The sequence below is a fragment of the Mesoplodon bidens genome, assembly GCF_964165515.1.
Source record: "Mesoplodon bidens genome assembly, chromosome: 19".
Taxonomy (NCBI): Eukaryota; Metazoa; Chordata; class Mammalia; order Artiodactyla; family Ziphiidae; genus Mesoplodon; species Mesoplodon bidens.
The window spans coordinates 34,223,942-34,250,259 of record NC_138179.1 but is presented as its reverse complement, the minus strand read 5'-3'; the positions used below and the strand labels follow the sequence as shown (position 1 = coordinate 34,250,259).

General features: G+C 39.1%; 1 protein-coding gene across 5 annotated transcripts in view; it reads left to right on the top strand.

Annotated features, from left to right (window-relative positions):
- Positions 1-26,318, top strand: part of ABCA5 (ATP binding cassette subfamily A member 5) — a 64,695-nt gene that overhangs the window by 33,285 nt on the left and 5,092 nt on the right. For 4 of the 5 annotated variants that reach the window (XM_081220466.1, XM_081220467.1, XM_081220468.1 and 1 more), the window contains 17 exons: positions 117-236; positions 2,994-3,195; positions 5,450-5,619; positions 7,943-8,070; positions 8,464-8,601; positions 11,295-11,408; positions 12,753-12,923; positions 14,142-14,255; positions 14,642-14,776; positions 16,195-16,269; positions 17,039-17,130; positions 22,761-22,887; positions 23,194-23,311; positions 23,413-23,504; positions 24,531-24,706; positions 25,077-25,152; positions 25,737-25,831. In XM_081220466.1, the coding sequence (XP_081076592.1) occupies positions 117-236; positions 2,994-3,195; positions 5,450-5,619; positions 7,943-8,070; positions 8,464-8,601; positions 11,295-11,408; positions 12,753-12,923; positions 14,142-14,255; positions 14,642-14,776; positions 16,195-16,269; positions 17,039-17,130; positions 22,761-22,887; positions 23,194-23,311; positions 23,413-23,504; positions 24,531-24,706; positions 25,077-25,152; positions 25,737-25,831 (2,143 nt within the window). The remainder of the gene's footprint in view (positions 1-116; positions 237-2,993; positions 3,196-5,449; positions 5,620-7,942; positions 8,071-8,463; positions 8,602-11,294; positions 11,409-12,752; positions 12,924-14,141; positions 14,256-14,641; positions 14,777-16,194; positions 16,270-17,038; positions 17,131-22,760; positions 22,888-23,193; positions 23,312-23,412; positions 23,505-24,530; positions 24,707-25,076; positions 25,153-25,736; positions 25,832-26,318) is intronic. The other variant, XM_081220470.1, reaches the window with a different exon arrangement.

The window sequence follows — 26,318 nt, the reverse complement described above, 5'->3', positions numbered from 1 at the left end:
TGAGAACACTGTGCCAGCACGATAAATTCAGTCGTGTGCTATTTTAAAACGACATTTTAGAATAATTCATGATAGTGTGCTTAATGACACAGCGCTCTTTCATTTTTCTCCCTTAGGTTTATTCGCTGCTCTAGACACTCATTCAGATTTGGGTGTTATTTCTTATGGTGTTTCCATGACGACTTTGGAAGATGTATTCTTAAAGCTAGAAGTTGAAGCGGAAATTGACCAAGCAGGTAAAAACAAAACTAACGGCAGATTTTAGGCAATGAGCCGGACAGGTAGTGATCAAGACAAATAATTGTAGAAGCATGTGGAATTTATATTTTGGGAAAGAAAGGGTAGAAATAAACAGGTAAATAGATATTTACAGAGAGTGATAGGGGTTATGAAGGGATTAGTGGGGCGGTCTCAGGAGGCAGGTAGCTTACTTAGATGGCATCTCAGGGCGGACTGGGTTGGGATGATATTCAAAGTGAGGCCTGAATGGCAAGAAAAGTGAGATTTCATTGCAGAGCCTTCCAGATAAAGGGACTCGCTACTGCAGAGGTGTTGGCTGAGGGATGGGTTGGATGTTTCTGATGACAAAGAAGGGCCACCGTGGAGAGCCAAGGAGAAGGTAGCACGTAGTGAGCTCAGAGCTGGAGGCTCGGGGCCACATCATATTTAGTCTTTGAACATGTTTAGTCTGGAAAAGCATTTTGTTTGTTTTCTTAGTGTGATATGAAGCTACCAGAGAGTTTGAAAGCAAAGGGGTAGCGTGACCTGATTTGCATTTTTAGAAACTGCATTCGGGGTGTTGAATGATGAGTGGATTTAAGGGAAGTTTGGAAGCAGAAGCGCAGCTAGGAAGCTATTGCAGTTCGTCTCAGTTTGAACTAGGATGGCTGTGACAATAGGGGACCATGCACAGCGCGGGCTTCTCCTAGAGGCGCTGCGGTAACTTGCTGATGATGGGTTAGGGGCTGAGGAACGGGAGGTCAAGAACAGTGTCTAAGCTTTTGGCTTGAGAACTGGAAATGGAATTGCCCTTTCCTGAGAAAGGGGGAGCAGCAGGTTTGTGGAAAGAAGGACTCCAGGTGTGAATTTTGGTTATACTGTTGAGAGGTTTAGTAGACATCCCAGTGGAGAGGATACCCGTGGGCTGTTTGATTCACACACTTGGAGCTAAAGGAGGGCGTTGGGCTCAAGATACAAACGCTGGATCCGCCTGTGTACCGATGGCCCTGTGGGACTGGATGAGGTGCTTCGGTGGCGAGCGCGGACGCAGTGGAGGGAAGCCCCGAGGGTGGGCAGTAAAGGGCCAGGGAGGGCTGACCGGGAGGGCACCAGTGGCGCTCTTTCTGTCTTCATGAAAGGAGATGCGGGGGCTGGGGCAGCGTGGTGTTTGAGGGAAGAGCGAGTGGGCGGTTCTCTGCTGACTGCTGTGAAGAGGAAGATGGCGGCAGAAAAGGGGGTTTTGGTAGCTTAGAAGATGGGGAATGTGGACGGGTGGGAGCCGGTCATGACCTTGACACGAGTGACTTTAGTGGTGTGGTCGAGATCCGTGTGGTTTAAGCTGAGAATGGGTTAAGAGTAGCGAGACTGGTGTGGTGCTGGGTCCTGAGAGTGAAGGGAAAGGGATGTTTCTCTCAAACGTGGAGGAAGAAAGGCCAGTTTACGATGAGGACGTAGGGGCGGATTGCAGCTAGAGAAGGGAAGTTCACGTGGAAATGTTGGGTCAGTTGGAGCGAGAGCAAGACCTTAAATTTGGGCATCCGTCAGTTTGATGAAACTGAGTAGAGATAAAGGTATGGCAATGGAAGAAACAAAGGGAGCTAGAGGTCAGGATGTAGAGTGAGTTAACAGTGCATAGGTCTGTGATACCGAGGGTGGCAGAGAGAGCTAGAGGGAGAAGGTGCTTGTGTGTGTGGTGCTCAGTACTTCGAGGCATACGAAGTAGTTTCTAGAAACGTCTGGGAAGTGGGAATAAGAATGAGAAGGGTGAGCTCTGTTCAGGTATTATTCACTTTTCTCTATAGTACCTTTAAGCCCATTATGCAAAATAAATTTACCTCTAACATCAGCTTGCTTTCAGTTTGGTCGATTTTAATTGTTTTATTTTTTAAACATTAGTGTATATCAAATTCTGTAGAAGGCCAGTTGGAGCCCACTGAGCATTATGATTGTGATATGCAGTATCTCAGGACCTGCTTTTAGTTTGATTAGCCGCTCTGTCAGGGGAGGACAGGGCCTGGACTTGTCCATCTACTGAGTCATCGTTCAGACTGCTGAGTTGGTAAGATGCCAAGATAGCCAGGTTGTGCTTAAATATTATTTTATACATTATTCTGCTCCACTCTTAAAATTTTTAATGTCTACTCATTTCTTAAACTTAGCCTAAGTCCTTCTTCATACCGAAACCAGTATTCGTCTCTTTTTATTATTTTTCATCTCTTTTAAGTTGAATCACTGTTGCGAAAATAACGTATCTTGATTTCTATCCCCATCCAGTAGTTTTGTCAGGTTTTGGTCTAATGGAATCAGTCATATAGCATGTCTCTTTTGCTTATATTTATTCTGGTTTCTTTTACTTAATGTAATGTTTGTAAGATCAAGCTACTATGGTTATACAATAGTTTGTTCACGTTCATTGTTTTACACTCTTCTATTACAGGAATATTTCATGACTTATTCTTTCACCTGTTGATAGACATTTGGGTTCTTTCCAGCATGTGGCTATTGCATAGGGTACTAGCTAAGGATATTCTTGTACATGTGTTTCAGTGAGCCTCTGTACATAATTCTGTTGGATTTATACCTGAGAGAGAATGTCCTGGGTCATAAGCTGTGCACATGTTCAGTTTTGATAATATTGCCAAAGTATAGGACTGTCCCCTTTGTCCTGTATCACTGCCAGGTGTGTGCGGCTTTGAAATTTACATGCTTCAGAAAGATTTTCATCTTTTTAAGGAACATAACATAAGTGTCTGTCGTTTTGGTTTGGCAAATAGATTATAGTGTATTTGCTCAGCAGCCACCAGAGGAAGAATCGCATTCAAAACCCTTCGATGAAATGGAACAGAGCTTGCTTATTCTTTCTGAAACCAAGGCTTCTCTGGTGAGCACCATGAGTGTTTGGAAACAGCAGGTGTTTAAAATTGCAAAGTTTCACTTCCTTACCTTGAAACGTGAAAGCAAATCAGTGAGATCAGTGTAAGTATAATCGCTCTTCCATCTGATGAGTTGTTTTTTTACGGATACAAAGTAGATTTACCATCTTAGTCTTTAAAATGTAGACATATGTAAATAATCTGTGTAGTTTTGAAAGATTAAAATGGTAATGTCACAATGTCAGAGAAAAAAATGATACCTCTCGTAATTTCATTGGATATCATTAGAGCCTTAACTCTTTTTTAAAACTAGCATTTTTTTGGTCTCCTCTATAAAATGAGGGAGTGACAAATAATTTTCTCTAATTGTGTAATTTTTGAGTTACTGTCATTGTATTTAAATTTTATTTTGCATTTACATTTTTCACAATTGTTCTGCCTCTATTACTAATATTTATGACCTTTTTTTGGTAAACAGCAGGAAGAATAAGTTTTATCCTTATCAGGTGAAGAAACGGAAATATAAAAAAGGGCTTGTAGCTGGTAGAACTGGGATCAAAATGACGTCTTTTCCACTTAGCCTTGTCTCTGTCAGTTAGGTTCCCATGGGCTGCTACATGTTGAATTATTTAGAAGTAACGTTAAGGACTTTTATACACCACGCTGTCTTGTTAGATCCAGAATGGCGGTAGAAATAAAACTTAATAATCAAGAATAAGAGTGTTGTTATATGTTTGAAATATGCTGAATTCATTTGCTTTTTGCCCAGACTTATTTAATATCAAAGAAATGTCAATCACGTATCATTGTCATTATAAATCATTTATCATCATAAATCATCATGATTTATTCCTGTGTCAGCATTAGTGAGAGAAAAACCTTTGTTTAAATCAGCATGTGTCCGTTTATTTAATTGAACACTACTCTCTTAAAATACTCCCTAAAAAACAATGAAAGAATCTCGGCTCTGGCTGCCATAACAAAATAACAAAGTGTGGGTGGCTTGAACAGCAGAAGTTTATTTTCCCACAGTTCCCGAGACTGGGAGTGAGGTCAGGGTCCACGTGGTCGGGTTCTGTTGAGGACTTTTCCTGGCTTGCAGCTCACTCGCTGTGTGTGCACACAGGGAAAGAGCCAGAGAGCAAGCTCTCTGGGGCCTCTTCTTCTAAGGGCACCAATCCCGTCATGAGGCCATGCCCTCGTGACCCTGCCTGACCCTGATGACCTCCCGGAGGACTCATCTTCAGATGCCATCGCTTTGGGGGTTAGGGCTTCTGCGTATAAATTTGGGAGGAGAGTGACAGACATTCAGCCTACTACAGGAAGTGTTCCATGGTCAAATCTGCATTGACCGTGCATGTAGAAAATATTGTAACTTACACTGCCTCTCTTTAAGAGTTGTCCATTAGCATATAAAAACACATGAGCCCTTCTATGGTAAGGAAATTATTTCAACTTTGTTTAACTTGGAGTTTCCAAATATTTTTTAATCATGAATTTTGTTTTTAACCTAAAACACCCATTAACTTATTATGGAACTAGAGTTAAACGCAGTATGCTTCTGGCAGTGCTGATATAGGTCTACTTACAACAGTTTAAGAATGACTTAAAATTACAGGGTTTCTGAAAATTATAAAATGCCGATGTGTGATAACCTAAGCTCTCTCTACCCACTGTTGTGACACCTGTCACACACACTGTAGAGATATTTTGCAGGCTGAGATGAAAAGTTACCTGTCTCTCAGGTGGAAGGGTATTTTGAGTGGTTAGTAGAATTATGTGCTGGGCCAGCTGCCCATGATGGCCCTTATAACTCACTGTAGAGGAGAAATGGAAATTCATGTGGTTAGGATGACATTTCAAAGATACCAGTCATCCGAAGTTTTCACTGTATTTTTATTTTCTTCACTGTATCTAAAATATTTTTGTATCATATATTTTCTAAAATATTTGGAGAGTACATAGGATAGAGGTAGGGCAGGGAATGGTTCCTTCAGGAGAATAGAGATATAAATGTGACATAATGTGGTTTTTTTTTTTTAAGTTATAACTACAGGTTTACATGCCCTATAAAAATTTCAGCGTGGCTCTGATCTAAAATATACTTTTATAACTTTTAATTTTATCATTGAATATTGGCTTTCTTTCCAATATTGTCATGAGACCATTTTGGAGAGTAGAATTTCTACTCCCAAGTGTGAATTTTTCAAGTTTTTTTTTTTTCCTTTTCTTTTCTTTCTTTTCTTTTCTTTTTTTTCTTTTTTAAATGAGTACCTTTTAACTGTCATGTGAAGGAAGACTGTTTTGTAGATTTACATATTAATGTGCCTTGAACTGTGTATTTTTTTTCCTTTCAGGTTGCTTCTGCTTTTAATTTTTTTCGCAGTTCAGATTTTTATGTTTTTGGTGCATCACTCTTTTAAAAATGCTGTTGTTCCTATCAAACTTGTTCCAGACTTATACTTCCTAAAACCTGGAGATAAACCTGATAAATACAGAACAAGTCTGCTTCTTCAAAATTCTACCGGTGAGAGTATGTGCAGGTTTGTGAATGTGTGTTGGTGGGGCCTGGGGTGAGGGGTAGATATAGGTCAGAGATTTGGATTTTAGAAATATATATATGGTAAAGGCGTGGTCTGTGTGCATGAACCTAAATTAAGTAAAACTCCTCACTGATGCTGAGTAATATATTACAGAAATGAAATTTTGGTTTAAGTGTAGATGACAGTTTTTAAAATATTCTGATTTATACTGTATATAATCATAAAATTTCCTTTTTTAAGAGTAGCGACATTATTCTCAGAGCAGCATGTTTCATCTCAAGAGTTTATGATGCGCAGAATAAACTTCAGAAGTTGAAAAACCCTCTTTAGAAAGAGTTACGGCATGTAATATTTATGCAGTTATATATCTAAATAGAAGTGTTTAAACAATTTTTAAGGACTATCTGAAAAACTAGAACTAAGGACAATTGTCTTAGAAATCTCTATGATCAAATACATTAAATTTGTAATGGATATTTTTGGATTTGCTATTGATTCTTTTTATTACATAATTAAATCAAATATGAAAGAAATTTTTAAACATACGGCTTTGCGCAAACCTCAGAATAAATTTTTAAAAACCTGATATAGGACTTCGATTTTCAAAATATTAAAACCTAATTCAGAATTTGACGTGAATTAGATGTTTCTACACCATCTCCCATCTGTGTGGATAGTTTATAGTCCCAAGGTTCTTGAAGAGGAAAGTGAGCTAACTCTGTAGTTCACAGTAAAACAGAAGCAGCTTCATTTGCTTATCTTGCTGAAATATGTTGGAAAGTTGCATTTCGTATACCCTTTCTACACGCACAAATTCTTTGGAGTTTAACATTTCCCAACACTTCACCTGTATTCTAGTATCTTTCCTTTTTGATTCACTATTAACTGAAAAGCTTTGCCCGGTGTTAAAATAATAGTCACAGTTAGGGACAGTTACAGATGGCCGTTACAATCATCACTCTTCAATTCTAGCTCTCTGTTTGTGATGTAACCTTTATTCTTTTGGAGGAAGAAGGTATTTAGTGATAGAAAATACTCTTGAATAGAAAATGTTATGTTTCTCAATTTATTGCTCCCATTAGAATTCTTATTTGGGTTTTAATATACATTTCACATTGCTGAAAGATAGTACTACATGGAGCCTTACACTCTGATATTGTGACTTTTTTTGTGTGTTTGGGGAATTGTACATTATCTCAAGTATTTCTGCTTGGCGTTCACTCTCACTGATCTGCAGAAATTAGAGTATTTTCAAAGTTTTGTCCCCTCTGTTAAGTTTAAGTATTTCTAGAGTTGCTTACATCCGTCTGTCTGTCTTTCTATCTATCTCACATTTTCCTAGACCTTGTTGTTGGTCCTAAAGCCACATTTCCTTTAGGGTTCACTGGTCTCTGTGTGTATGTATTGGGTGGTATCTTATCCTCCTGGCAAAGCTTTCTGTTATCACAGGTGATACAGTTCCTTCAGTTATAATAGAGCCCTCTTCTCGAGAGGACACAGCCTCTCTGGCATCTGGAAATGAGAGATCACTTAAGGCACTAGGTTAAGAGTAGATGTCTTACCACTAAAAGCACCTCCCTCTCTGACACTCAGGTTTGTTGCGGAGTCTGAGCCACCGGCCATGCTACTCACTTACTGCTAGTGTTTTCCTTTGTTTGCTTTTGATTTCTCTCAAAGCCACACTTGTCCGTCCTTGAATCCTGGCTTTTGTGATTATGGACAGAGAACTGTTTCCACTCAACAGGCATGTTGGTATAGATTTAGACCTCGGACAGAATTCAGAATCTCCCCCTTAGCTCCAGGCTATTTAGAGAATATAGATGGAGACCTGGTTATGGGTTTTACTATTTTAAAGTAGTAACACAGTTGACATTTGTACAGTTTGTCTGTTCAAATCATGCAGCAGTCCTCCAGGAGTGATGCCACCTAACTCCACACCCTGGCTCCCACCTCTCTGTGCGTGGCAGGTTACCTTGTTACATAAAATTGCCAGATAGATTTTTACTCTTACTGTTTAACCAGATCTCACATGTTATAGGTAAACTCTGAATGCGAGTAGTATCAGTAGCAGCAGCAGCAGCTGAAATGGGCACAGTTGCTGTGTGTCAGGCTCTGTTCTGAGGTCTGCGTGTCTGGACCTGGATTTGAATTCATGCTGACTGGTCCCAGAGCCAATGTTCTTAATCATGTCTTAGCTAATGGAGAGAAAATACTTCTTCAAAAAGAGAGCTCTAAATGTTACTATAAGCCTGTGTCCGTTTCTCATTTAAACTGAATCTTTGTTATTTGCTTATCTTCTAATACCAGACTCAGATATCAGTGATCTTCTTAGCTTTTTCACCAACCAGAACATAATGGTGACGATGTTTAATGACAGTGACTACGTGTCTGCCGCTCCGCACAGCGCAGCTTTAAATGTGATGCAGTCAGAAAAGGTAAGAGTAGTGTGTGGGATTAAGATATTTTCTCTAAAATCAGTTGTTTGCTGATTTGACCTTATTAGTTGGAAATTAAAATTTACTCTTGGAAATAGCTGGCTGTGTTTACTTAGGATATATTTTATGCCCTGATGGAGGACCAATAAATAAAGCTCTGAAGAATTTAATTATTTTTATGTTATTTTTTTGTTTAAAATATCAAAATATCTAGATTCCAAATCAGGTTATTTTTATCTATCATTGAGTATTATTTCTATGATTTGTTGAACCAGTTTTCAGTACAGTTAGTGAGAGTTAACTTAGCTGGTGAGAAAAGCTTGGTACATAGCAGTCATATATTCATTTATATTTATGTATACTGTATAATAACTCTATTTTTTTGAATTGTAGGACTATGTTTTTACTGCTGTTTTCAACAGTACTATGGTTTATTCTTTACCTGTATTGATGAATATCATTAGCAACTACTATCTTTATCATTCAAATGTGACTGAAAGCATCCAGATCTGGAATACCCCATTCGTTCAAGTAAGCAAACTTAAAAATATTTATTCGTGTGTGCGTGTGTGCATAAAGTAACTATTAAAAGCCAAGTGATAATAACAGATGAAATCTGTAGAAATTCATCTTGTGACATCTCCTAGTCTTAAAACTTGAGCTGGGGATTGTTCACATCCTGGGTTTAGGAGTCTCTAGTATGAGTTCGCTTCATGGTCAAGGAGGTTCTGTCTTGGTACTGATATTTTTGTAAAGCATGAGTAGCTTTTATATTAGTCAGAGAAGAAAAATTTAGATAATTAAAAATTAATATTGTTCATCTGAAATCTAGATGCTGGGTATTGAACCTTGAGAAGTCACCCAGTCATTTTTCCTCTAGGACAGACAGTTGGATTATAGAAATGAAAAGCCACTTAAGTCTCCAGGAAAATAGTCAACATTTTTCTCTGAATACTGGTATTGTTTTTCATATGTTGAAAAATAAATGGACAAATATCTTTCGGTAATAGTATTTTCTGCTTTCTGTTGCCATACTGTTTTTCAAAAGCTTTACTGAGATGTACTTTAAACACCATCTGATTCACCCATATGAATGTACAATTTAGTGGTTTTTATTATGTTCATAGAGTTTTGCAACTCTTAAAAAACGTGACATATGGGCTTCCCTGGTGGCGCAGTGGTTGAGAGTCCACCTACCGATGCAGGAGACACGGGTTCGTGCCCCGGTCCGGGAAGGTCCCACATGCCACGGAGCGGCTAGGCCCATGAGCCATGGCTGCTGAGCCTGCGCGTCCGGAGCCTGTGCTCCGCAAAGGGAGAGGCCGCAACAGTGAGAGGCCCGTGTACCGCAAAAAAAAAAAAAAAAAAAAAAACCAAAAAAAAACGTGACATACTCTATCACTCTTGCTTTTGTGAGGCATCGTATTTCTTACATTTTGGGGGTAAAGCGGTACATAGTAGTAGTATCAGTCACCAATTTTGAAAATATAGGCAGAAGAGAGATTTTGGCTTCGTTTTGGTAGAATGGAGATACTGATTTCAGCTTTTTTTAAAATTTATTTATTTATTTATTTATGGCTGTGTTGGGTCTTCGTTTCTGTGCGAGGGCTTTCTCTAGTTGTGGCAAGTGGGGGCCACTCCTCATCGTGGTGTGTGGGCCTCTCACTATCGCGGCCTCTCTTGTTGCGGAGCACAGGCTCCAGACGCGCAGGCTCAGCAATTGTGGCTCACGGGGCCAGCTGCTCCGTGGCATGTGGGATCTTCCCAGACCAGGGCTCAAACCCGTGTGTCCTGCATTGGCAGGCGAACTCTCAACCACTGCGCCACCAGGGAAGCCCCTGATTTCAGCTTTGAGCCTGTGGAGGGATTGGTTATCCTGGTGGCATTTGAAGGTATGAATCTGGAGAGATTTCTGGACAGGAAATAAATATTTGTGAGTCAGCAGTGCATAGGTGATATAGAAATCATCATCGAAGTTGTAGATCATCCCTTGTGATTTTTGTTGCTGTTGTTGTGAAATATTTCAATCCTACAGAAAATAAACAACTGTGTGTCTAGTACCCACATATTTCAAATGTTAGTATCTTGGTTTTTCTTAGTTATTAAATCGTTAAAGACACAGGTGAAACCTCCAGTGCGTCCCTCCCCAGTCTTGTTTTCTGTCCTCCACAGTTCAAAATGTTTAATTCCCGTGCACGTCTTTATGATGTTACGACATTTGTGTGTGTCTGTAACTATTACAGAAGATCTTGCTTCTTAAACATTTTCCATCAAACACTGACATACAACCATACCGTTGTTTAAAACCAGAGGGAAAGAGTGAGACCTTTTAAAGTTCCCTATTCCCAGATATAATCTTGTTCACGTTCCACGTTTTTCCCCTTCGATGATGAGATTCTGTGTAATTGAGTCCAACTGTCATCTCGTTAATCTCCACTTCTTGTGCTACTCAGCTTACACATTTGTTGGTTCTGTCTGGGTCTTCCACTGTAAGGTACCAGAATTTGGGACAAATTCTACAACGTCATATGGCATAAATTAAGGAACTGGCTTTATTGCTAGAAACTCAGGAGGCCGGGGCTGACAGAACGCAGCCTCTTTCCACGTCACCCCGTGGCACTGAGAGTGGTTCCGGGTAGTTTGCATTTGGGACACCAGCTGTTTACTAGGTTGTCTGGAAACATTTGCTGTCCGCACCTGGATCCGCAGGCCTATCGGAGTTACAGTCCCCCCTGCTGGGAATAAGAAGCTCCTGGTTCCATAGGAAGCTGAGCTTGGGTATGACTTTTCCCAGTGGAGAAAAGGAGGGTTCCTAGATCCCAGCTGGCTCATAGTCCAGTCCAAGCACCGGTGAAGGCATCAAGGTCATTCTCAGAGAGTCACGTTCGTTGCGTAGAACCACTGGTAGACAGGTTAACTGCGCTCACGTACAGTATTATTTTTAACTAAATGGTGAACCTTAATTAATATGCTGTATTATTCTGTGTACTTCCATAAGAAAATGGAAGGACAGTAATTTGCTCAGGATCCTATAGCTATTTAATGTGTCAAATTGGTACTACAGCCCGCTGTGTTAACTCTGCCACCTGTTGCTTCATGTCGACTGTTGTCTAGGGTAGCTATCCTAACATGTTTCTTTGGAGGTTTTGATAGTCTTTTAGAAAGTAGTAACATGATATAAAGTGATTCCCAGTTCTATTTCTTATTCTGTGGTTGTCTTTCAGGAAATTACAGACATAGTTTTTAAAATTGAGCTGTATTTTCAAGCAGCTTTACTTGGGGTTATTGTTACCGCGATGCCACCTTACTTTGCCATGGAGAATGCAGAGAATCATAAGGTAATGACTCAGTTAAAAAATTACAGGTGCAGTTGACTAATAAGAAATCTTAGCCAAAAAGTTAACCTGCCTTGTGTGAGTGCAATTATTATTTCAAGAAGAAGTAAATGGAGTATAAATACATTTATTACGGTAATAGTAATAACTCTCACTTATTAGTTGAGTACTCGTCATGTGCTTTAAAAGTTTTATTGCTGGGTTGTATTGCATGGTGTGGATCTGGATTGTTTCCAGTTTTAACTATTATAAATTAAGATGTTATGGACATTTGCTCCAGGTTTTTCTGTGAATGTAAATTTTCATTTCTCTGGGATAAATGCCCGAGAGTATACTTGCTGTGTCGTATGGTGATTGCATGTTTAGTTTTATAAGAAATTGTTGAGCTGTTTTTCAGGGTGGATGAACCATTTTGCATTCCTACCAGCAATGTGTGAATGACAAAAGCATGGATTATCCAAAATCATTGCATTTGACGTGGTCTATGTTTTTATACTTACATTAAAATTTATATTTTCCTTCTTCTAATTCATTGAACATGAAAGTTGTCCATTTTTTAAATCATTTCTCTTCTTTGTCTTAACTAATATTTATAGCCCGCTCTTCTCTTACCTCCTCTATGGCTAGCTCTTTCTTATAACACATTTAATTATTATGAACAGATGTTTCATAGATGACAAAAATCAACTGAATAAGATTGTTAGATATTTGGATTTATGAAAGATTCTTAAAATTTCAAATTAAATAACGAGAGGGTTAGGAAAACAATGATCATTTAAGTTTACTGTTTGTACACTTGCAAATGCTATTCCCTTGTGGTAATAAGAAACAGCTAACATTTTTTATACACAGGAGTGTGTAAATGGCTTTCAAATGCATCACCAGTACTTAAGCTGAAAGCCCTGTGTAAATCAGCGGGTACTTGGCCATTTATTAGTGCTTTCATGAAAGGTCAGTATTTAAAAGTGAGAATCCTTTTTCTTAAACCTGTTTTTCTCTCTATTTCCACAGAATTTCAAAAGCAGTTATGTTTTGGCTGCTTACTATTTGCACAGCTATAATCCCCATGACACCTTTTACTTTATTTTAGTTTTGTGTTTCTTAGCAGCACTGCTGTAGCCTGATGCTGAAAAATTTTGTTGAAATGTTTACACCTCAGAAATAATGAGCCAGATTACAGGCTAAATGGAATTTATATTTAGCTGTAGGAGGGCTTTTATTACCTATTGACAGAATGTGACCTTTTTTGTTGATGTAAAATTAAAAGTTCTACAGTCATTTGCTAGAGGTTTTCGTTTGCAAGATGTTTAAAATTACAATCAATTTTTGCTTTTTTTTGTTCTTTAGATCAAAGCTTACACTCAACTTAAACTTTCGGGTCTTCTGCCTTCTGCATACTGGATTGGACAGGCTCTTGTTGACGTTCCCTTATTCTCTGTGGTTCTTACTTTGATGTTAGGCAGTTTATTTTCATTTCATTATGGATTACATTTTTATGCTGTCAAGTTCCTTTCTGTGGTAAGTTAACATCAGTTGTATTCATGCTATTTATGAATAAAATGGTATTTTAAAAAGCCAGATCTTTATAAATGTGATAATTGTCTGATTGAGTAATTGTGACGTTCCAGAAAACAGAACCGACATCTATTTAATTTTTGTATACGATACCTATAATCAATGCAGTTTATATTGCCCTAAGTGATTTTTAAAGACAATAACTTGGGCCTCCCTGGTGGCGCAGTGGTTGAGAGTCCGCCAGCCGATGCAGGGGATACGGGTTCGTGCCCCGGTCTGGGAGGATCCCATATGCCGCGGAGCGGCTGGGCCCGTGAGCCATGGCCGCTGGGCCTGCGCATCCGGAGCCTGTGCTCCGCAACGGGAGAGGCCACAAGAGTGAGAGGCCCGCATACCACAAAAAGAAAAAAAAAAAAAAAAAACAATAACTTTACCATTATGAAATAATTCCTTGAAACTGAGGTGGTCTTTCATGTAGACTGCCTACTTGTATGTAATCAGGAATACTTAAACAGTCCTTCCTTTAAATGTCTTCTTTGTCTCTGTGCCTGAAAATAATTTCACAAAGCAGAAGCTCTTTTATTCCATAATTTAAAGTATGGCTTAAATACTTTAGCCATACTAAATACTAAGGAAGAGTGTGATTTGTATTCATATTCATATTCATATGTCAATGACTGACACTAGATCCTTTCCTATGAATTATATTAGAAAAAAGCAAAAACAGAGCTTGGTAGGTTGGGGTTGCTGAAAGTCAACTTAGGAGCTTTGCCAGAGGCCATCCTAACCTTACAGATTAATTTCCACCTTATAACTTAATAAATGTTTTTCTTAAAAATTTACAAAGTGCATTAAGTGCTGTACAGTAAAATGGAAGCTAATAGTTGATGGAGATTGATAAAGCCGTAACAAGCTATGCTTGCTTTTCATAATAAAATGGTAAGAGACAGTATTTTACTTGACATTAAAAAAGAGCTATAAATAGTATTTAGTTTAAATGGCTTATTCAAGATTGTGTTAGCAGTTAAAAACATGAGTTTTATTGATTTAGGAGTAACTCCTCAAGGAGCTACAGTTTCCGTTTTTTTTGGAGATATTTGTTGAGCAATAAAACTTGAAGAGTAATTATTCCCTAGTGATTTAATGTGACTGGTATTTTACATCATATGTACGGTTAGCTACTCATATTTTTAAATAAATATACACATTTCTGTCTTCCAGGTTTTTTGCCTTATTGGTTATGTTCCATCAGTTATTCTGTTTACCTATATTACTTCTTTCACTTTTAAAAACATTGTAAATACCAAAGAATTTTGGTCATTTATCTATTCTGTGGTAAGTCACATTTTATATTATTTTGTCTCAGCTTTTCCTAGCAGGTTATTTGAAAGTCATGAACTCTTTTCATGATTATACTGAAAGGGTTACTGTGTCTTTTCTAAGTTCAGAACTTAGCTAGCTAGCAGCGTCTGTTAGTGTATTCGTCTTCAGCCCCATCCACTCCATGAAGGGATGATATTTTGTTGCATTTAACAACTAGCATGACAAGGATGCCAGCTACAAAAAACTGGTATCCGCGCTCTGACACTTTCTGGCTAAGTATCTGCTGTGGTTCCAGGTTTTATTAGAAGATTAAAGACATAGTTAATGCTGAGGCACCCAGTAAGTTTGTCTGAAATTGCTAAACATCTTTTCATTTGTTTTCTCATTTTTTTCTTTAGACAGCAATGGCTTGCATTGCAGTCACCGAAATAACTTACTTTATGGGATATACAGTTACAGCTATCCTTCATTATGCCTTGTGCATAGCCATTCCAATCTATCCACTTCTAGGTTGCCTGATTTGTTTCATAAAGGTAGGTCTGTTAGGTGTTCTAATATTTTTTTAAAAGGGTAAATAATTACTGCCTAATCTTTGGGATCTTAGCTCTTGTACTGAAGTAGTAAAAAAAAAATCACGTTGGCTGCTAGTACTTGATTTAAATATTATTAATGTAGCAGTAAATGTGAAATTACTGTGGAATCTTTTCAAGCATGTTTCTAAACTCCAGATTCTCAAAGGAGAAGGACTGTGTTCATTACATGGTCTTTCATGCCCAAAACGATGTACATAAATTAGAAGTATGATCTGACTGCAGACCATATGTGTTGGACTGGGGAGTTTGTGGGGAGTGTTTTGGGGGAGTTTTTCAAGTGTATTGTACTATACAGGGATGAGGAAAAATAAAGTTTGAGCGATTTTTTTTCGAGAAAAAAGTAGAGGAACAAATTAATTTTATTAAGCCTGGTTAATTGAAAACAATTTCTGTGGTTAGAAAAAAAAATTAAGTGATGAATTATTAATCTAGGACGATTGCTGATTAATTCTACTGACACACCTCCTTACCTATCTCCCCTCCTTTTTTTTGGCTTAAGTTTATAATTTAATTTATACCTACTCTGATAGGCATATTTTGGGGTGAGGAAGATTTTAATCTAACTACAAAACATGGCTATAAATATTAACAGGTAGCTAATTTATAAAGAAGACGTGTTTGCTGTTAAATATATTTTTTTCATTTTAATCGAGCGTCTCTACACGTCGCAGCTAAAAGAAAATTGGTTCCTCTGCGCACAGCGCTTCCAACACCAAACGTGTGGGTTTTCCCTGACATTCAGCAGTTCTGACACTGACCAGAGTTAGCGCAGGCCCCACGTGTTCAGGGGTCAGTCCCTCAGGCAGCCCCCCGCTTCAGATTCCAGTCACGGGTCGTGGGTCCCCAGGCCACCCACATTCTGTCTGACTTGGACCCCTTGTCGGGGGTCAGTACTTTGCTCTAGAACTAGCTGGCAGGGTCCAGAAGGGTCCCAAGGGCAGAGCTCCTGTCCCTGTGCAGTTCGGAGTGAGTCATCTTCTCAGCCTGAGGATGCTCTCTGAGCCCCGTGTTAGAGGCTTTGTGGAGGTCCCATGACTTGGGCAGGATGAGCTAATCAGTCTCCACGCTCTTCTCCCCTCCCTGGTGGTGGCACCTGGAGCCAGAAGTTCCAGCTCTCTAGTCTGGCTGGTCCTCTGTCAGTCAGCCTCCATCCTCCTCTGAGAGTCCCCTCATTAGCATAGACTCAGCTGAGGTTGAGAGGGGCTTGTTTTATACGATGAGACACACTCCTATCCCCTCTGTCACTCAGGAAATTCCAAGGGTTTTAGAAGTTCTGTGCCAGGAACTGTGGTCAAAGACCACATTTCATTATATCACAGTATCACAGCCACATAAATTTTCAAAACTTTTTGTCTTAGATTTCTTGGAAGAATATTCAAAGAAAAGAAGACACCTACAACCCATGGGATAGTCTTTTGGTGGCTGTTATATCGGTAAGAAATAACTGTGTTAGCATGTTATCTTATGAGTGGTTTGGTCATATGGTTTTAACTCTCTTTTTAGTTTTTATTCCGTTGCATAAAAATGAAGGTGCATAAGAAGTCGAGTGTGTTAGTTAATGCTAGCTAATGTGCATTTCACTTACTGAATACATCCACTTTAATGTACTTGTTTTTTTCACGTCATTAATTCTATTTAATGATAATTCTGGCTTCCATAGAAGCAAAAACAAAGCTTTTTAAAAATTATAATTTTTGAAGCTGACAACAGATGAACTTTACAGAGGTAGAAAAGTATGTGAAGGATCATTTTACTAAAAATCAACCTTGGTTTGTATTAACATTTATTCTTTTTTTTTAACATCTTTATTGGAGTATAATTGATTTACAATGTCGAGTTAGTTTCTGCTGTATAACAGAATGAATCAGCTATATGTACACATATATCCCCATATCTCCTCCCTCTTGCATCTCCCTCCCTCCCTATCCCACCCCTCTAGGTGGTCACAAAGCACCGAGCTGACCTCCCTGTGCTATGCGGCTGCTTCCCACTAGCTATCTATTTTACATTTGGTAGTGTATATATGTCCATCTATTGACATTTATTCTTAACTCATTGTACGACATGCAAAAAAAAATTGTGATGAAGTGTTTCAGTGATGGTAAGGAACCTGATGTATGTGGTTTTGGTTCTGTTGGTACACGGGGAAAAAAAAAAAAACAAAATGATTCAGTCACGAGCTGTAACCTGTTTTTCTTTTAGCCTTACCTGCAGTGTGTGCTGTGGATTTTCCTCTTACAGTACTACGAGAAAAAATATGGAGGCAGATCATTAAGAAAGGATCCCTTTTTCAGGTCAGTTTTTTAAATTTCAGGTTTAATTTTTTTTAATTTTAATTTTTTTTTTTTTAGTATATTGACAGAGTTGTGCAGCCATCACCATAATCTGACTGTAGGTCATTTCCATCACCCCCAAAAAGAAACCTTGTGTCCGCTGGTCACGTCCTTTCCCCGCTCAGCTGGCCCCCAGCCCTGTGTAACCACTAATCTACCTTCTGTCTCCATAGATCTGTGTATTTTACACATTCATTTAAATGGAATTATGCAAGATGGGGTCTTTTCTTGTCTGGCTTCTTTTACTTCGGCATAATGTTCTGGAAGTTCAACCACGTTGTAGCATGTAGCAGTACCTCATTACCTTTTTGTCTGTTTGTTTTTGCTGAGTAATATTACATTGTATGTATATACCACATTTGATCTATTCATCAGTTGATTGGCATTTGAGCTGTTGCCACTTTTTGGCTATTGTGAGTCATGCTACGATGCACATTTAGGTGCAAGTATTTGTGTGGACATATATTTTCATTTCTCTGGGGAGGATACCTAGGAGTGGAATTGATGGGTCATTGTGGTAGCTTTATGTTTAACCTTTTCAAGAACTGCCAGACTGTTTTCCACAGTGACTGCACCATTTTACTCCTAGGAATGGATGAGGGTTCTGTTTTCTTCACGTTGTTGCCCATGCGTGTTATTGTCTTTTTGATTTTAGCTATTCTCGTGGGTGCACATTAGTGTCTCATTGTGGCTTTTATTTGCACTTCCCTGATGATTCATGATGTGAATCATGAATGTCTTTTCATGTGCTTATTGTTCATTTTTATATCTACTTCGGAGACATGTCAATATGAATCCTTTGCCCATTTAAAAAATTGGGTTGTCTTTATATTATTGAATTTTGAGTTTTTTTAATATATTCTGGTTACAAATCTCTTATCAGATATATTTTAAAATATTTTCTCCAAGTCTGTGCATTTTTTTTCAAAGGATGTTTTAAATTTGAAGAAGAGTTAATATGGCCATTGTTACTAAATTGGTTCTGAATTTCTTTTTTATATTTCTCACGTATTTGTTTATTTGCTGAATATTCACATTCTGGAGAAAACTGGAAAGTATTGGAAAATGTGTAGTGGTTATTCACTAGCCACTGGACCCGCCCCTCATCCATTGAGGCACAGTGTCTGGCTCTCCTTCTGCGTCTTTGCCTTTATTCCTGCTCTCGTTTTGGGGGAGATTTCAGCAAACACACAGGTAACCCTTCCAACACCGTAGCCCCTCAGTTTCTGATTTTCTCCAAGCCAGTGACTTTTGTCTCTGTTCCACTTCACCCTCTGTTTGCATCAGAGCCATTGATGATGCTACATACTCATCCCATAGAAACTCAGCTCTGTTTTAACGCTGTTTGGCAACCCTACGCCTTTACCTACTCAGCACCTTCCTATCTTTTTCTTTCTTTTTTTTTTTATTTACTTATTTATTTTTTGGCTGAGTTGGGTCTTCATTGCTGTGCGCGGGTTTTCCCTAGTTGTGGCGAGCAGGGGCTACTCTTTGTTGTGGTGCTCAGGCTTCTCACTGCGGTGGCTTCTCTTTGTTGTAGAGCATAGGCTCTAGGCACACGGGCTGCAGTAGTTGTGGCACATGGGCTCTAGAGTGCAGGCTCAGTAATTGTGGCACACAGGCTTAGTTGCTCCACAGCATGTGGGATCTTCCCGGACCAAGGCTCGAACCCATGTCGCCTGCATTGGCAGGCGGATTCTTAACCACTGTGCCACCAGGGAAGTCCCCTCCTATCTTTTTCTTTTCCGTAGTTCTTGCAGGCCTTCTTTGTATCCCTCAGATTCTCAGAGTCACCTCAGCTCACCTCACTTCTTACTTCTCAGTGGATGATCTTGCCATATGTCTCAGGAAACAGAAGCACCTGATTATAAATTATAAAATGTGTACACACTTGTCCACATCTTTTGTCACTTTTGCTTTTTCCCAGCCCCAGAGGAAGGTGTCCCCCTTGTTATCCAAGTCTTCCTGTGTTCTGTCTGCTTAAGGATGTTGCTCAGTCAGCTCTCACTTTCTGTGTCTTTCCCTTTTGGATCTTATTAGGGTATATTTCCCTTTGGGAGGGAGTCCCCTTCCTCCCATATAAAACAAAGTACTCGTCAATCGCATTGAAACCTGAGTCCCTCTCTAGCTCTTATCCCCTCTCTTTCCTTTTTTTTTTTTTGATCATACGTATATTTTTTATTTTTTTAGCGTTTTTATTGGAGTATAATTGCTTTACAATGGTGTGTTAGTTTCTGCTGTATAACAGAGTGAATCAGTTATACATATACATATATCCCCATATCTCTTCCCTCTTGCATCTCCCTCCCACCCTTCCTCCCTATTCCACCCTTCTAACTGGTCACAAAGCACTGAGCTGATCTTCCTGTGCTATGTGACTGCTTCCCACTAGCTATCTATTTTACATTTGGTAGTGTATATATGTCCGTGCCACTCTCTCACTTTGTCCCAGCTTACCCTCCCCCTCCCCGTGTCCTCAAGTCCATTCTCTACGTCTGCGTCTTTATTCCAGTCTTGCCCCTAGGTTCTTCATGCCCTTTTTTTTTTTAAGATTCCATACACATGTGTTAGCATACGGTATTTGTTTTTCTTTTCTGACTTACTTCACTCTGTATGGCAGACTCTAGATCCATCCACCTCTCTACAAATAACTCAATTTCATTTCTTTTTATGGCTGAGTAATATTCCATTGTATATACGTGCCACATCTTCTTTATCCATTCATCTGTCGATGGACACTTAGGTTGCTTCCATGTCCTGGCTATTGTAAATAGAGCTGCAGTGAACATTGTGGTACATGACTCTCTTTGAATTATGGTTTTCTCAGGGTATATGCCCAGTAGTGGGATTGCTGGGTCATATGGTAGTTCTATTTGTAGTTTTTTAAGGAACCTCCATACTGTTCTCCATAGTGGCTGTATCAATTTACATTCCCACCAACAGTGTATGAGGGTTCCCTTTTCTCCACACCCTCTCCAGCATTTGTTGTTTGTAGATTTTTTGATGATGGCCATTCTGACCAGTGTGAGATGATACCACATTGTAGTTTTGATTTGCACATTTCTCTGATGATTAATGATGTTGAGCGTTCTTTTATGTGTTTGTTGGCAATCTGTATATCTTCTTTGGAGAAATGTCTGTTTAGGTCTTCTGCCCATTTTTGGATTGGGTTGTTTGTTTTTTTGATATTGAGCTGCATGAGCTGCTTGTAAATTTTGGAGATTAATCCTTTTTCAGTTGCTTCATTGGCAAATAATTTCTCCCATTCTGAGGGTTGTCTTTTGGTCTTGTTTATGGTTTCCTTTGCTGTGCAAAGCTTTTAAGTTTCATTAGGTCCCATTTGTTTATTTTTGTTTTTATTTCCCTTTCTCTAGGAGGTGGATCAAAAAGGATCTTGCTGTGATTTATGTCATAGAGTGTTCTGCCTATGTTTTCCTCTAAGAGTTTGATAGTGTCTGGCCTTACATTTAGGTCTTTAATCCATTTTGAGTTTATTTTTGTGTGTGATGTTAGGGAGTGTTCTAATTTCATTCTTTTACGTGTAGCTGTCCAGTTTTTCTAGCACCACTTATTGAAGAGATTGTCTTTTCTCCATTGTGTATGGGCAGAACACTCCCAAACTCGTTCTACGAGGCCACCATCACCCTGATACCAAGACCAGACAAGGATGTCACAAAGAAAGAAAACTACAGGCCAATATCACTGATGAACATAGATGCAAAAATCCTCAACAAAATACTAGCAAACAGAATCCAACAGCACATTAAAAGGATCAAACACCATGATCAAGTGGGGTTTATCCCAGGAATGCAAGGATTCTTCAATATATGCAAATCAAGCAATGTGATACACCATATTAACAAATTGAAGGAGAAAAACATGATCATCTCAATAGATGCAGAGAAAGCTTTCGACAAAATTCAACACCCATTTATGATAAAAGCCCTCCAGAAAGTAGGCATAGAGGGAACTTACCTCAAGATAATAAAGGCCATATATGACAAACCCACAGCCAACATCGTCCTCAATGGTGAAAAACTAAAACCATTTCCACTAAGATCAGGAGCAAGACAAGGTTGCCCACTCTCACCACTATTATTCAACATAGTTTTGGAAGTTTTAGCCACAGCAATCAGAGAAGAAAAAGAAATAAAAGGAATCCAAAACGGAAAAGAAGTTAAACTGTCACTCTTTGCAGATGACATGATACTATACATAGAGAATCCTAAAGACGCTACCAGAAAACTACTAGAGCTAATCAATGAATTTGGTAAAGTAGCAGGATGCAAAAGTAATGCACAGAAATCTCTTGCATTCCTATACACTAATGATGAAAAATCTGAAAGTGAAATTAAGAAAACACTCCCGTTTACCATTGCAACAAAAAGAATAAAATACCTAGGAATAAACCTACCTAAGGAGACAAAAGACCTGTATGCAGAAAATTATAAGACACTGATGAAAGAAATTTAAGATGATACAAACAGATGGAGAGATATACCATGTTCTTGGATTGGAAGAATCAACATTGTGAAAATGACTATACTACTCAAAGCAATCTACAGATTCAATGCAATCCCTATCAGACTACCACTGGCATCTTTCACAGAGCTAGAACAAAAAATTTCACAATTTGTATGGACACACAAAAGACCCCGAATAGCCAAAGCAATCTTGAGAAAGAAAAACAGAGCTGGAGGAGTCAGTCTCCCGGACTTCAGACTATACTACAAAGCTACAGTAATCAAGACAGTATGGTACTGGCACAGAAACAGAAATATAGATCAATGGAACAGGATAGAAAGCCCAGAGATAAACCCACGCACATATGGTCACCTTATCTTTGATAAAGGAGGCAAGAATATACAATGGAGAAAAGACAGACTCTTTCCTTTTATAGCCAGAAAGCTTCCACCTCCAGTTTGTCACCTCCTTTCTCATGTCCCTTTCACTCCCTAACTCCTGCCATCTGGCTCCTGCCCTCACCTCTTGACTGCTCCTGTTTGCAGTAAGGTAACTAACGGCTCCTCTCTGTCTGGTAAAGTAGGCTCACCCTCTTTAATTGATCTACAGCCTTAAATGTGACTAACTTCTTTCCTTAAACTTTTCTCCTTTCTTTCTTTTTTTTTTTTCCACATAATGTCAACTTCTATTTGCCTCTTTACCTCTCTTAATAGTACTTCAGAATTTCCTTTGGAAGCACTCTTTCCTCTGCCCACCTTTATGGTGTTGCTACGGATGCTGACTTCAGCCTCTCTGTCCATGCTGCCTGGGTCATCTCATGTACACCCAAGACATAAATTCTTTGAGAGCAGGGTCTGTGTTGTTTTTTTTAAAATCTTTTTTATCTTTCTGTGAACTAGTGCTTGACACATACTGGTTATAAATAATTGTTGAATAAATGAATGAATTTAGATAATATCATCCAAATGATGTCAGTGAGTGAAAAATAGCTCTGTAATTTCTACCTTTAAGCGATAACTGATCTCCGACAACAGATCTCATGTTGCTATATTTTTTTCAGTCTTTTCTCTATGTAGTGCTTCAATTTCTTACCATTTAATTATTTGAAAATCTTTTTATACTTTCAGGACCCTTACAACAAAGTCCAAAAGTAAGAAGTTTCCAGAACCACCAAACAATGAGGATGAAGATGAAGATGTCAGAGCTGAAAGGGTGAAGGTCAAAGAATTGCTGAGCTGCCAGCGCCACGAGGAGGTAACTCAGTCTCTCTTGCTGAGCCACGTGTGGTGAGCAGTGAACAGCCCCTCTGCACAGGGCTAGCCTCGAAAATTGTCCCCTTATATGAATTGATCTCCAAGAAATCTGTCTTTGAAAAAATATGTTGGTCCACTTTCTTTTGAACAAGCCATTATTCCCGTCATAAATGGATAGTTATCTATGCAGTACCCCTTATTAGCAAATATAGTTCTTATGATATGGCCATGAGCTGTGTACGGCCTGTCATTGAATGATGGATATCTGAGTTATAACTCTTTTTTTAAATCCTATTTCCCTTATTAGAAGCCAGCCATTATGGTCAACAATTTGCATAAAGAATATGAAGAAAAGAAAGATTTTCTTCCTACAAGAAAATTAAAGAAAGTGGCAAATAAATATGTCTCCTTCTGTGTGAAAAAAGGCCGGTATTTAAGTATTTTTTCTTGAATAACTTTTCTGGAAGAGTAATTTTCATTTTTTAGTTTGATTTACATATGACAATTTTTCTTTTAATTCCTTTAGGAGAGATCTTGGGACTATTGGGTCCAAATGGTGCAGGCAAAAGTACAATTATTAATATTCTGGTTGGTGATATAGAACCAACTTCAGGCCAGGTATGGTATAATGGTGTGGGATATATTGAATATGATTTATATGTTTAATTAAAATAAATATCTTGGGCCTCCCTGGTGGCGCAGTGGTTGAGAGTCCGCCTGCCGATGCAGGGGATACGGGTTCGTGCCCCGGTCTGGGAGGATCCCATGTGCCGCGGAGCGGCTGGGCCCGTGAGCCGTGGCCGCTGGGCCTGCGCGTCCGGAGCCTGTGCTCCGCAACGGGAGAGGCCACAACAGTGAGAGGCCCGCATACCACACACCAAAAATAAAAAAAAAAATAAAATAAAATAAAATAAATATCTTAGTGACAAATGGGATTTTGATGCTCAAATTTCATGTTTTTAGTATTAATTTTTTAAGATAGCTTGATCAAATTATGATCTTTTTGGTTATCTGTGAGAATAATGTACATAGTCAAATTTGCATGCACACATGCAGAACACACACATGTACAGTATTTCTGCTTTTATGCTGATTACAAGCATGGGTGATTTGTCCACTGACTTAATAGGAGCCCGTTGTATTAACTTCAGGAAATAGAGGAGCTAATCTTGGCCTTGCCGTCAGCTAGCCTTTGATTACAGGAACCTGCTTCCTTCATACCAGCCACGCTGGTTCATTGCTTTGCTGGAAAATGCCAGGCACACTTTACTCTTTTCCTTTTACCTTAGGTATTCCTTATGTTGGCTATTCCTTACCCCAGAGAAAACCAGATGATCAAATTCACTTGTTCCCTTGGCTCAAAAATCACCTTTCCGTGGGGCCCCCTGATCCTCCTGGTTAAAATGGACCTTGCCTTCCCACCCAACCCGGCATCCCTGGCCACCTTTTCTGGCCATGTCACTCATCTCTGACGCAGCCATGTGTGTCGTTTCTTCATCAGAAAGGGGTGAGAATCTGACCTGCTGTGACCCTGACTTTAGGAAGTCAGGAGTTTGGAAGGAGTTTGAATTAACCCACTTGCCACTTCCTTTACGATGTAAGTTAAGCAAAAATAGTCATTACACTTGGTTTATATTTCTGCAGGTATTTCTAGGAGACTATTCTTCAGACCCAGCTGGAGATGATGATTCCGTAAAGTGTATGGGCTACTGTCCTCAGATAAACCCACTGTGGCCAGAGATTACATTACAGGAACATTTTGAAATTTATGGAGCTGTGAAAGGAATGAGTGCCAGTGACATGAAAGAGGTCATAATTCGGTAAGATAGTTGTCTTTAGAACCCTTTTGTTACCTGGAGAAAGGTTTACATGCCACGGCTTTAAAATTTCATAACAGGCCTTTCCGTGGATCATAATTTTCATAGAAGAAGATCATTAATTTTTCATATATTCTTTACCAAATGATGACAGCCATGAAAATGAAACATTTTTATTTATAAATACAGAATGAATGTACCTATAAATGTCATGAAACATATTTTAAAGTGAACCTTTTAATCAAGATATTAATTTATTTAAAGTGAGCTTCAACAGAGTAATTGTTCTAGGAAAAAAACAGTGTCAGTGATCACTTTATATTTGTATTTATGTGCATCATGGTACACTCATTTTGTATTGTGTACTTTGCAGAATAACAAATGCACTTGATTTAAAAGAACATCTCCAGAAAACGGTAAAGAAACTACCTGCAGGAATCAAGCGAAAGGTACTTTTGTTAAACGACAAGTGTGTGTATAGTCTGGTGCCTGGTAGAGTTTCTTTTTTCTTTTCTTTTTTCAGATTCTATTTTTTTTTTAACATCTGTTTTGGAGTATAATTACTTTACATTGTTGTGTTAGTTGCGGCTGTATAACAAAGTGAATCAACTATTCGTATACATATATCCCCATATCCCCTCCCTCTTGCGTCTCCCTCCCACCTTCCTTATCCCACCCCTCTAGGTGGTCACAAAGCACCGAGCTGATCTCCCTGTGCTATGTACAGCTGCTTCCCACTAGCTATCTGTTTTACTTTTGGTAGTGATATATGTCCATGTCACTCTCTCACTTCGTCCCAGCTTACCCTTCCCCCTCCCCCGTCCTCAAGTCCATTCTCTACGTCTGCATCTTTATTCCTGTCCTGCCCCTACGTTCTTCAGAACCTTTTTTTTTTTTTAGATTCCATATATATGTGTTAGCATACGATATTTGTTTTTCTCTTTCTGAATTACTTCACTCTGTATGACAGACTCTAGGTCCACCTGATAGAGTTTCTTATAGCCTCCCCACGCTCCGTTTTCTTTCCGTCCAGCTGTGTTTTGCTCTGAGTATGCTGGGGAACCCTCCCGTTATTCTGCTAGACGAACCATCCACAGGTATGGACCCTAAAGCCAAACAGCACATGTGGTAAGTATGACATCAGGGACACTTGAGACCCATTGTGCTGTAGCAGCATCATGGGTGGTTTTGTGTTAGTTACATACACGTATCAATTAAACATCCTGCACAAAAGGAGAAATCGTAATTAAAAATTTCTCGAGGGCTTCCCTGGTGGCGCAGTTGTTGAGAGTCCGCCTGCCGATGCAGGGGACACGGGTTCGTGCCCCGGTCTGGGAAGATCCCACATGCCGCAGAGCGGCTAGGCCCGTGAGCCATGGCTGCTGAGCCTGCGCATCTGGAGCCTGTGCTCTGCAAGGGGAGAGGCCACAACAGTGAGAGGCCCGCCTACCGCAAAAAAAAAAAAAAATTTCTCGAGATCCCCTTAAACTTTTTAAACCTGATCATATTTTTCATCAGCTGTTAACAGTATATTATATATGCCAGGACAAAAATGAGAGTACTGTTGTCTGAATAGTTTTTTAAAGGTTTTTTTCCTATATAAAGTAACATATGT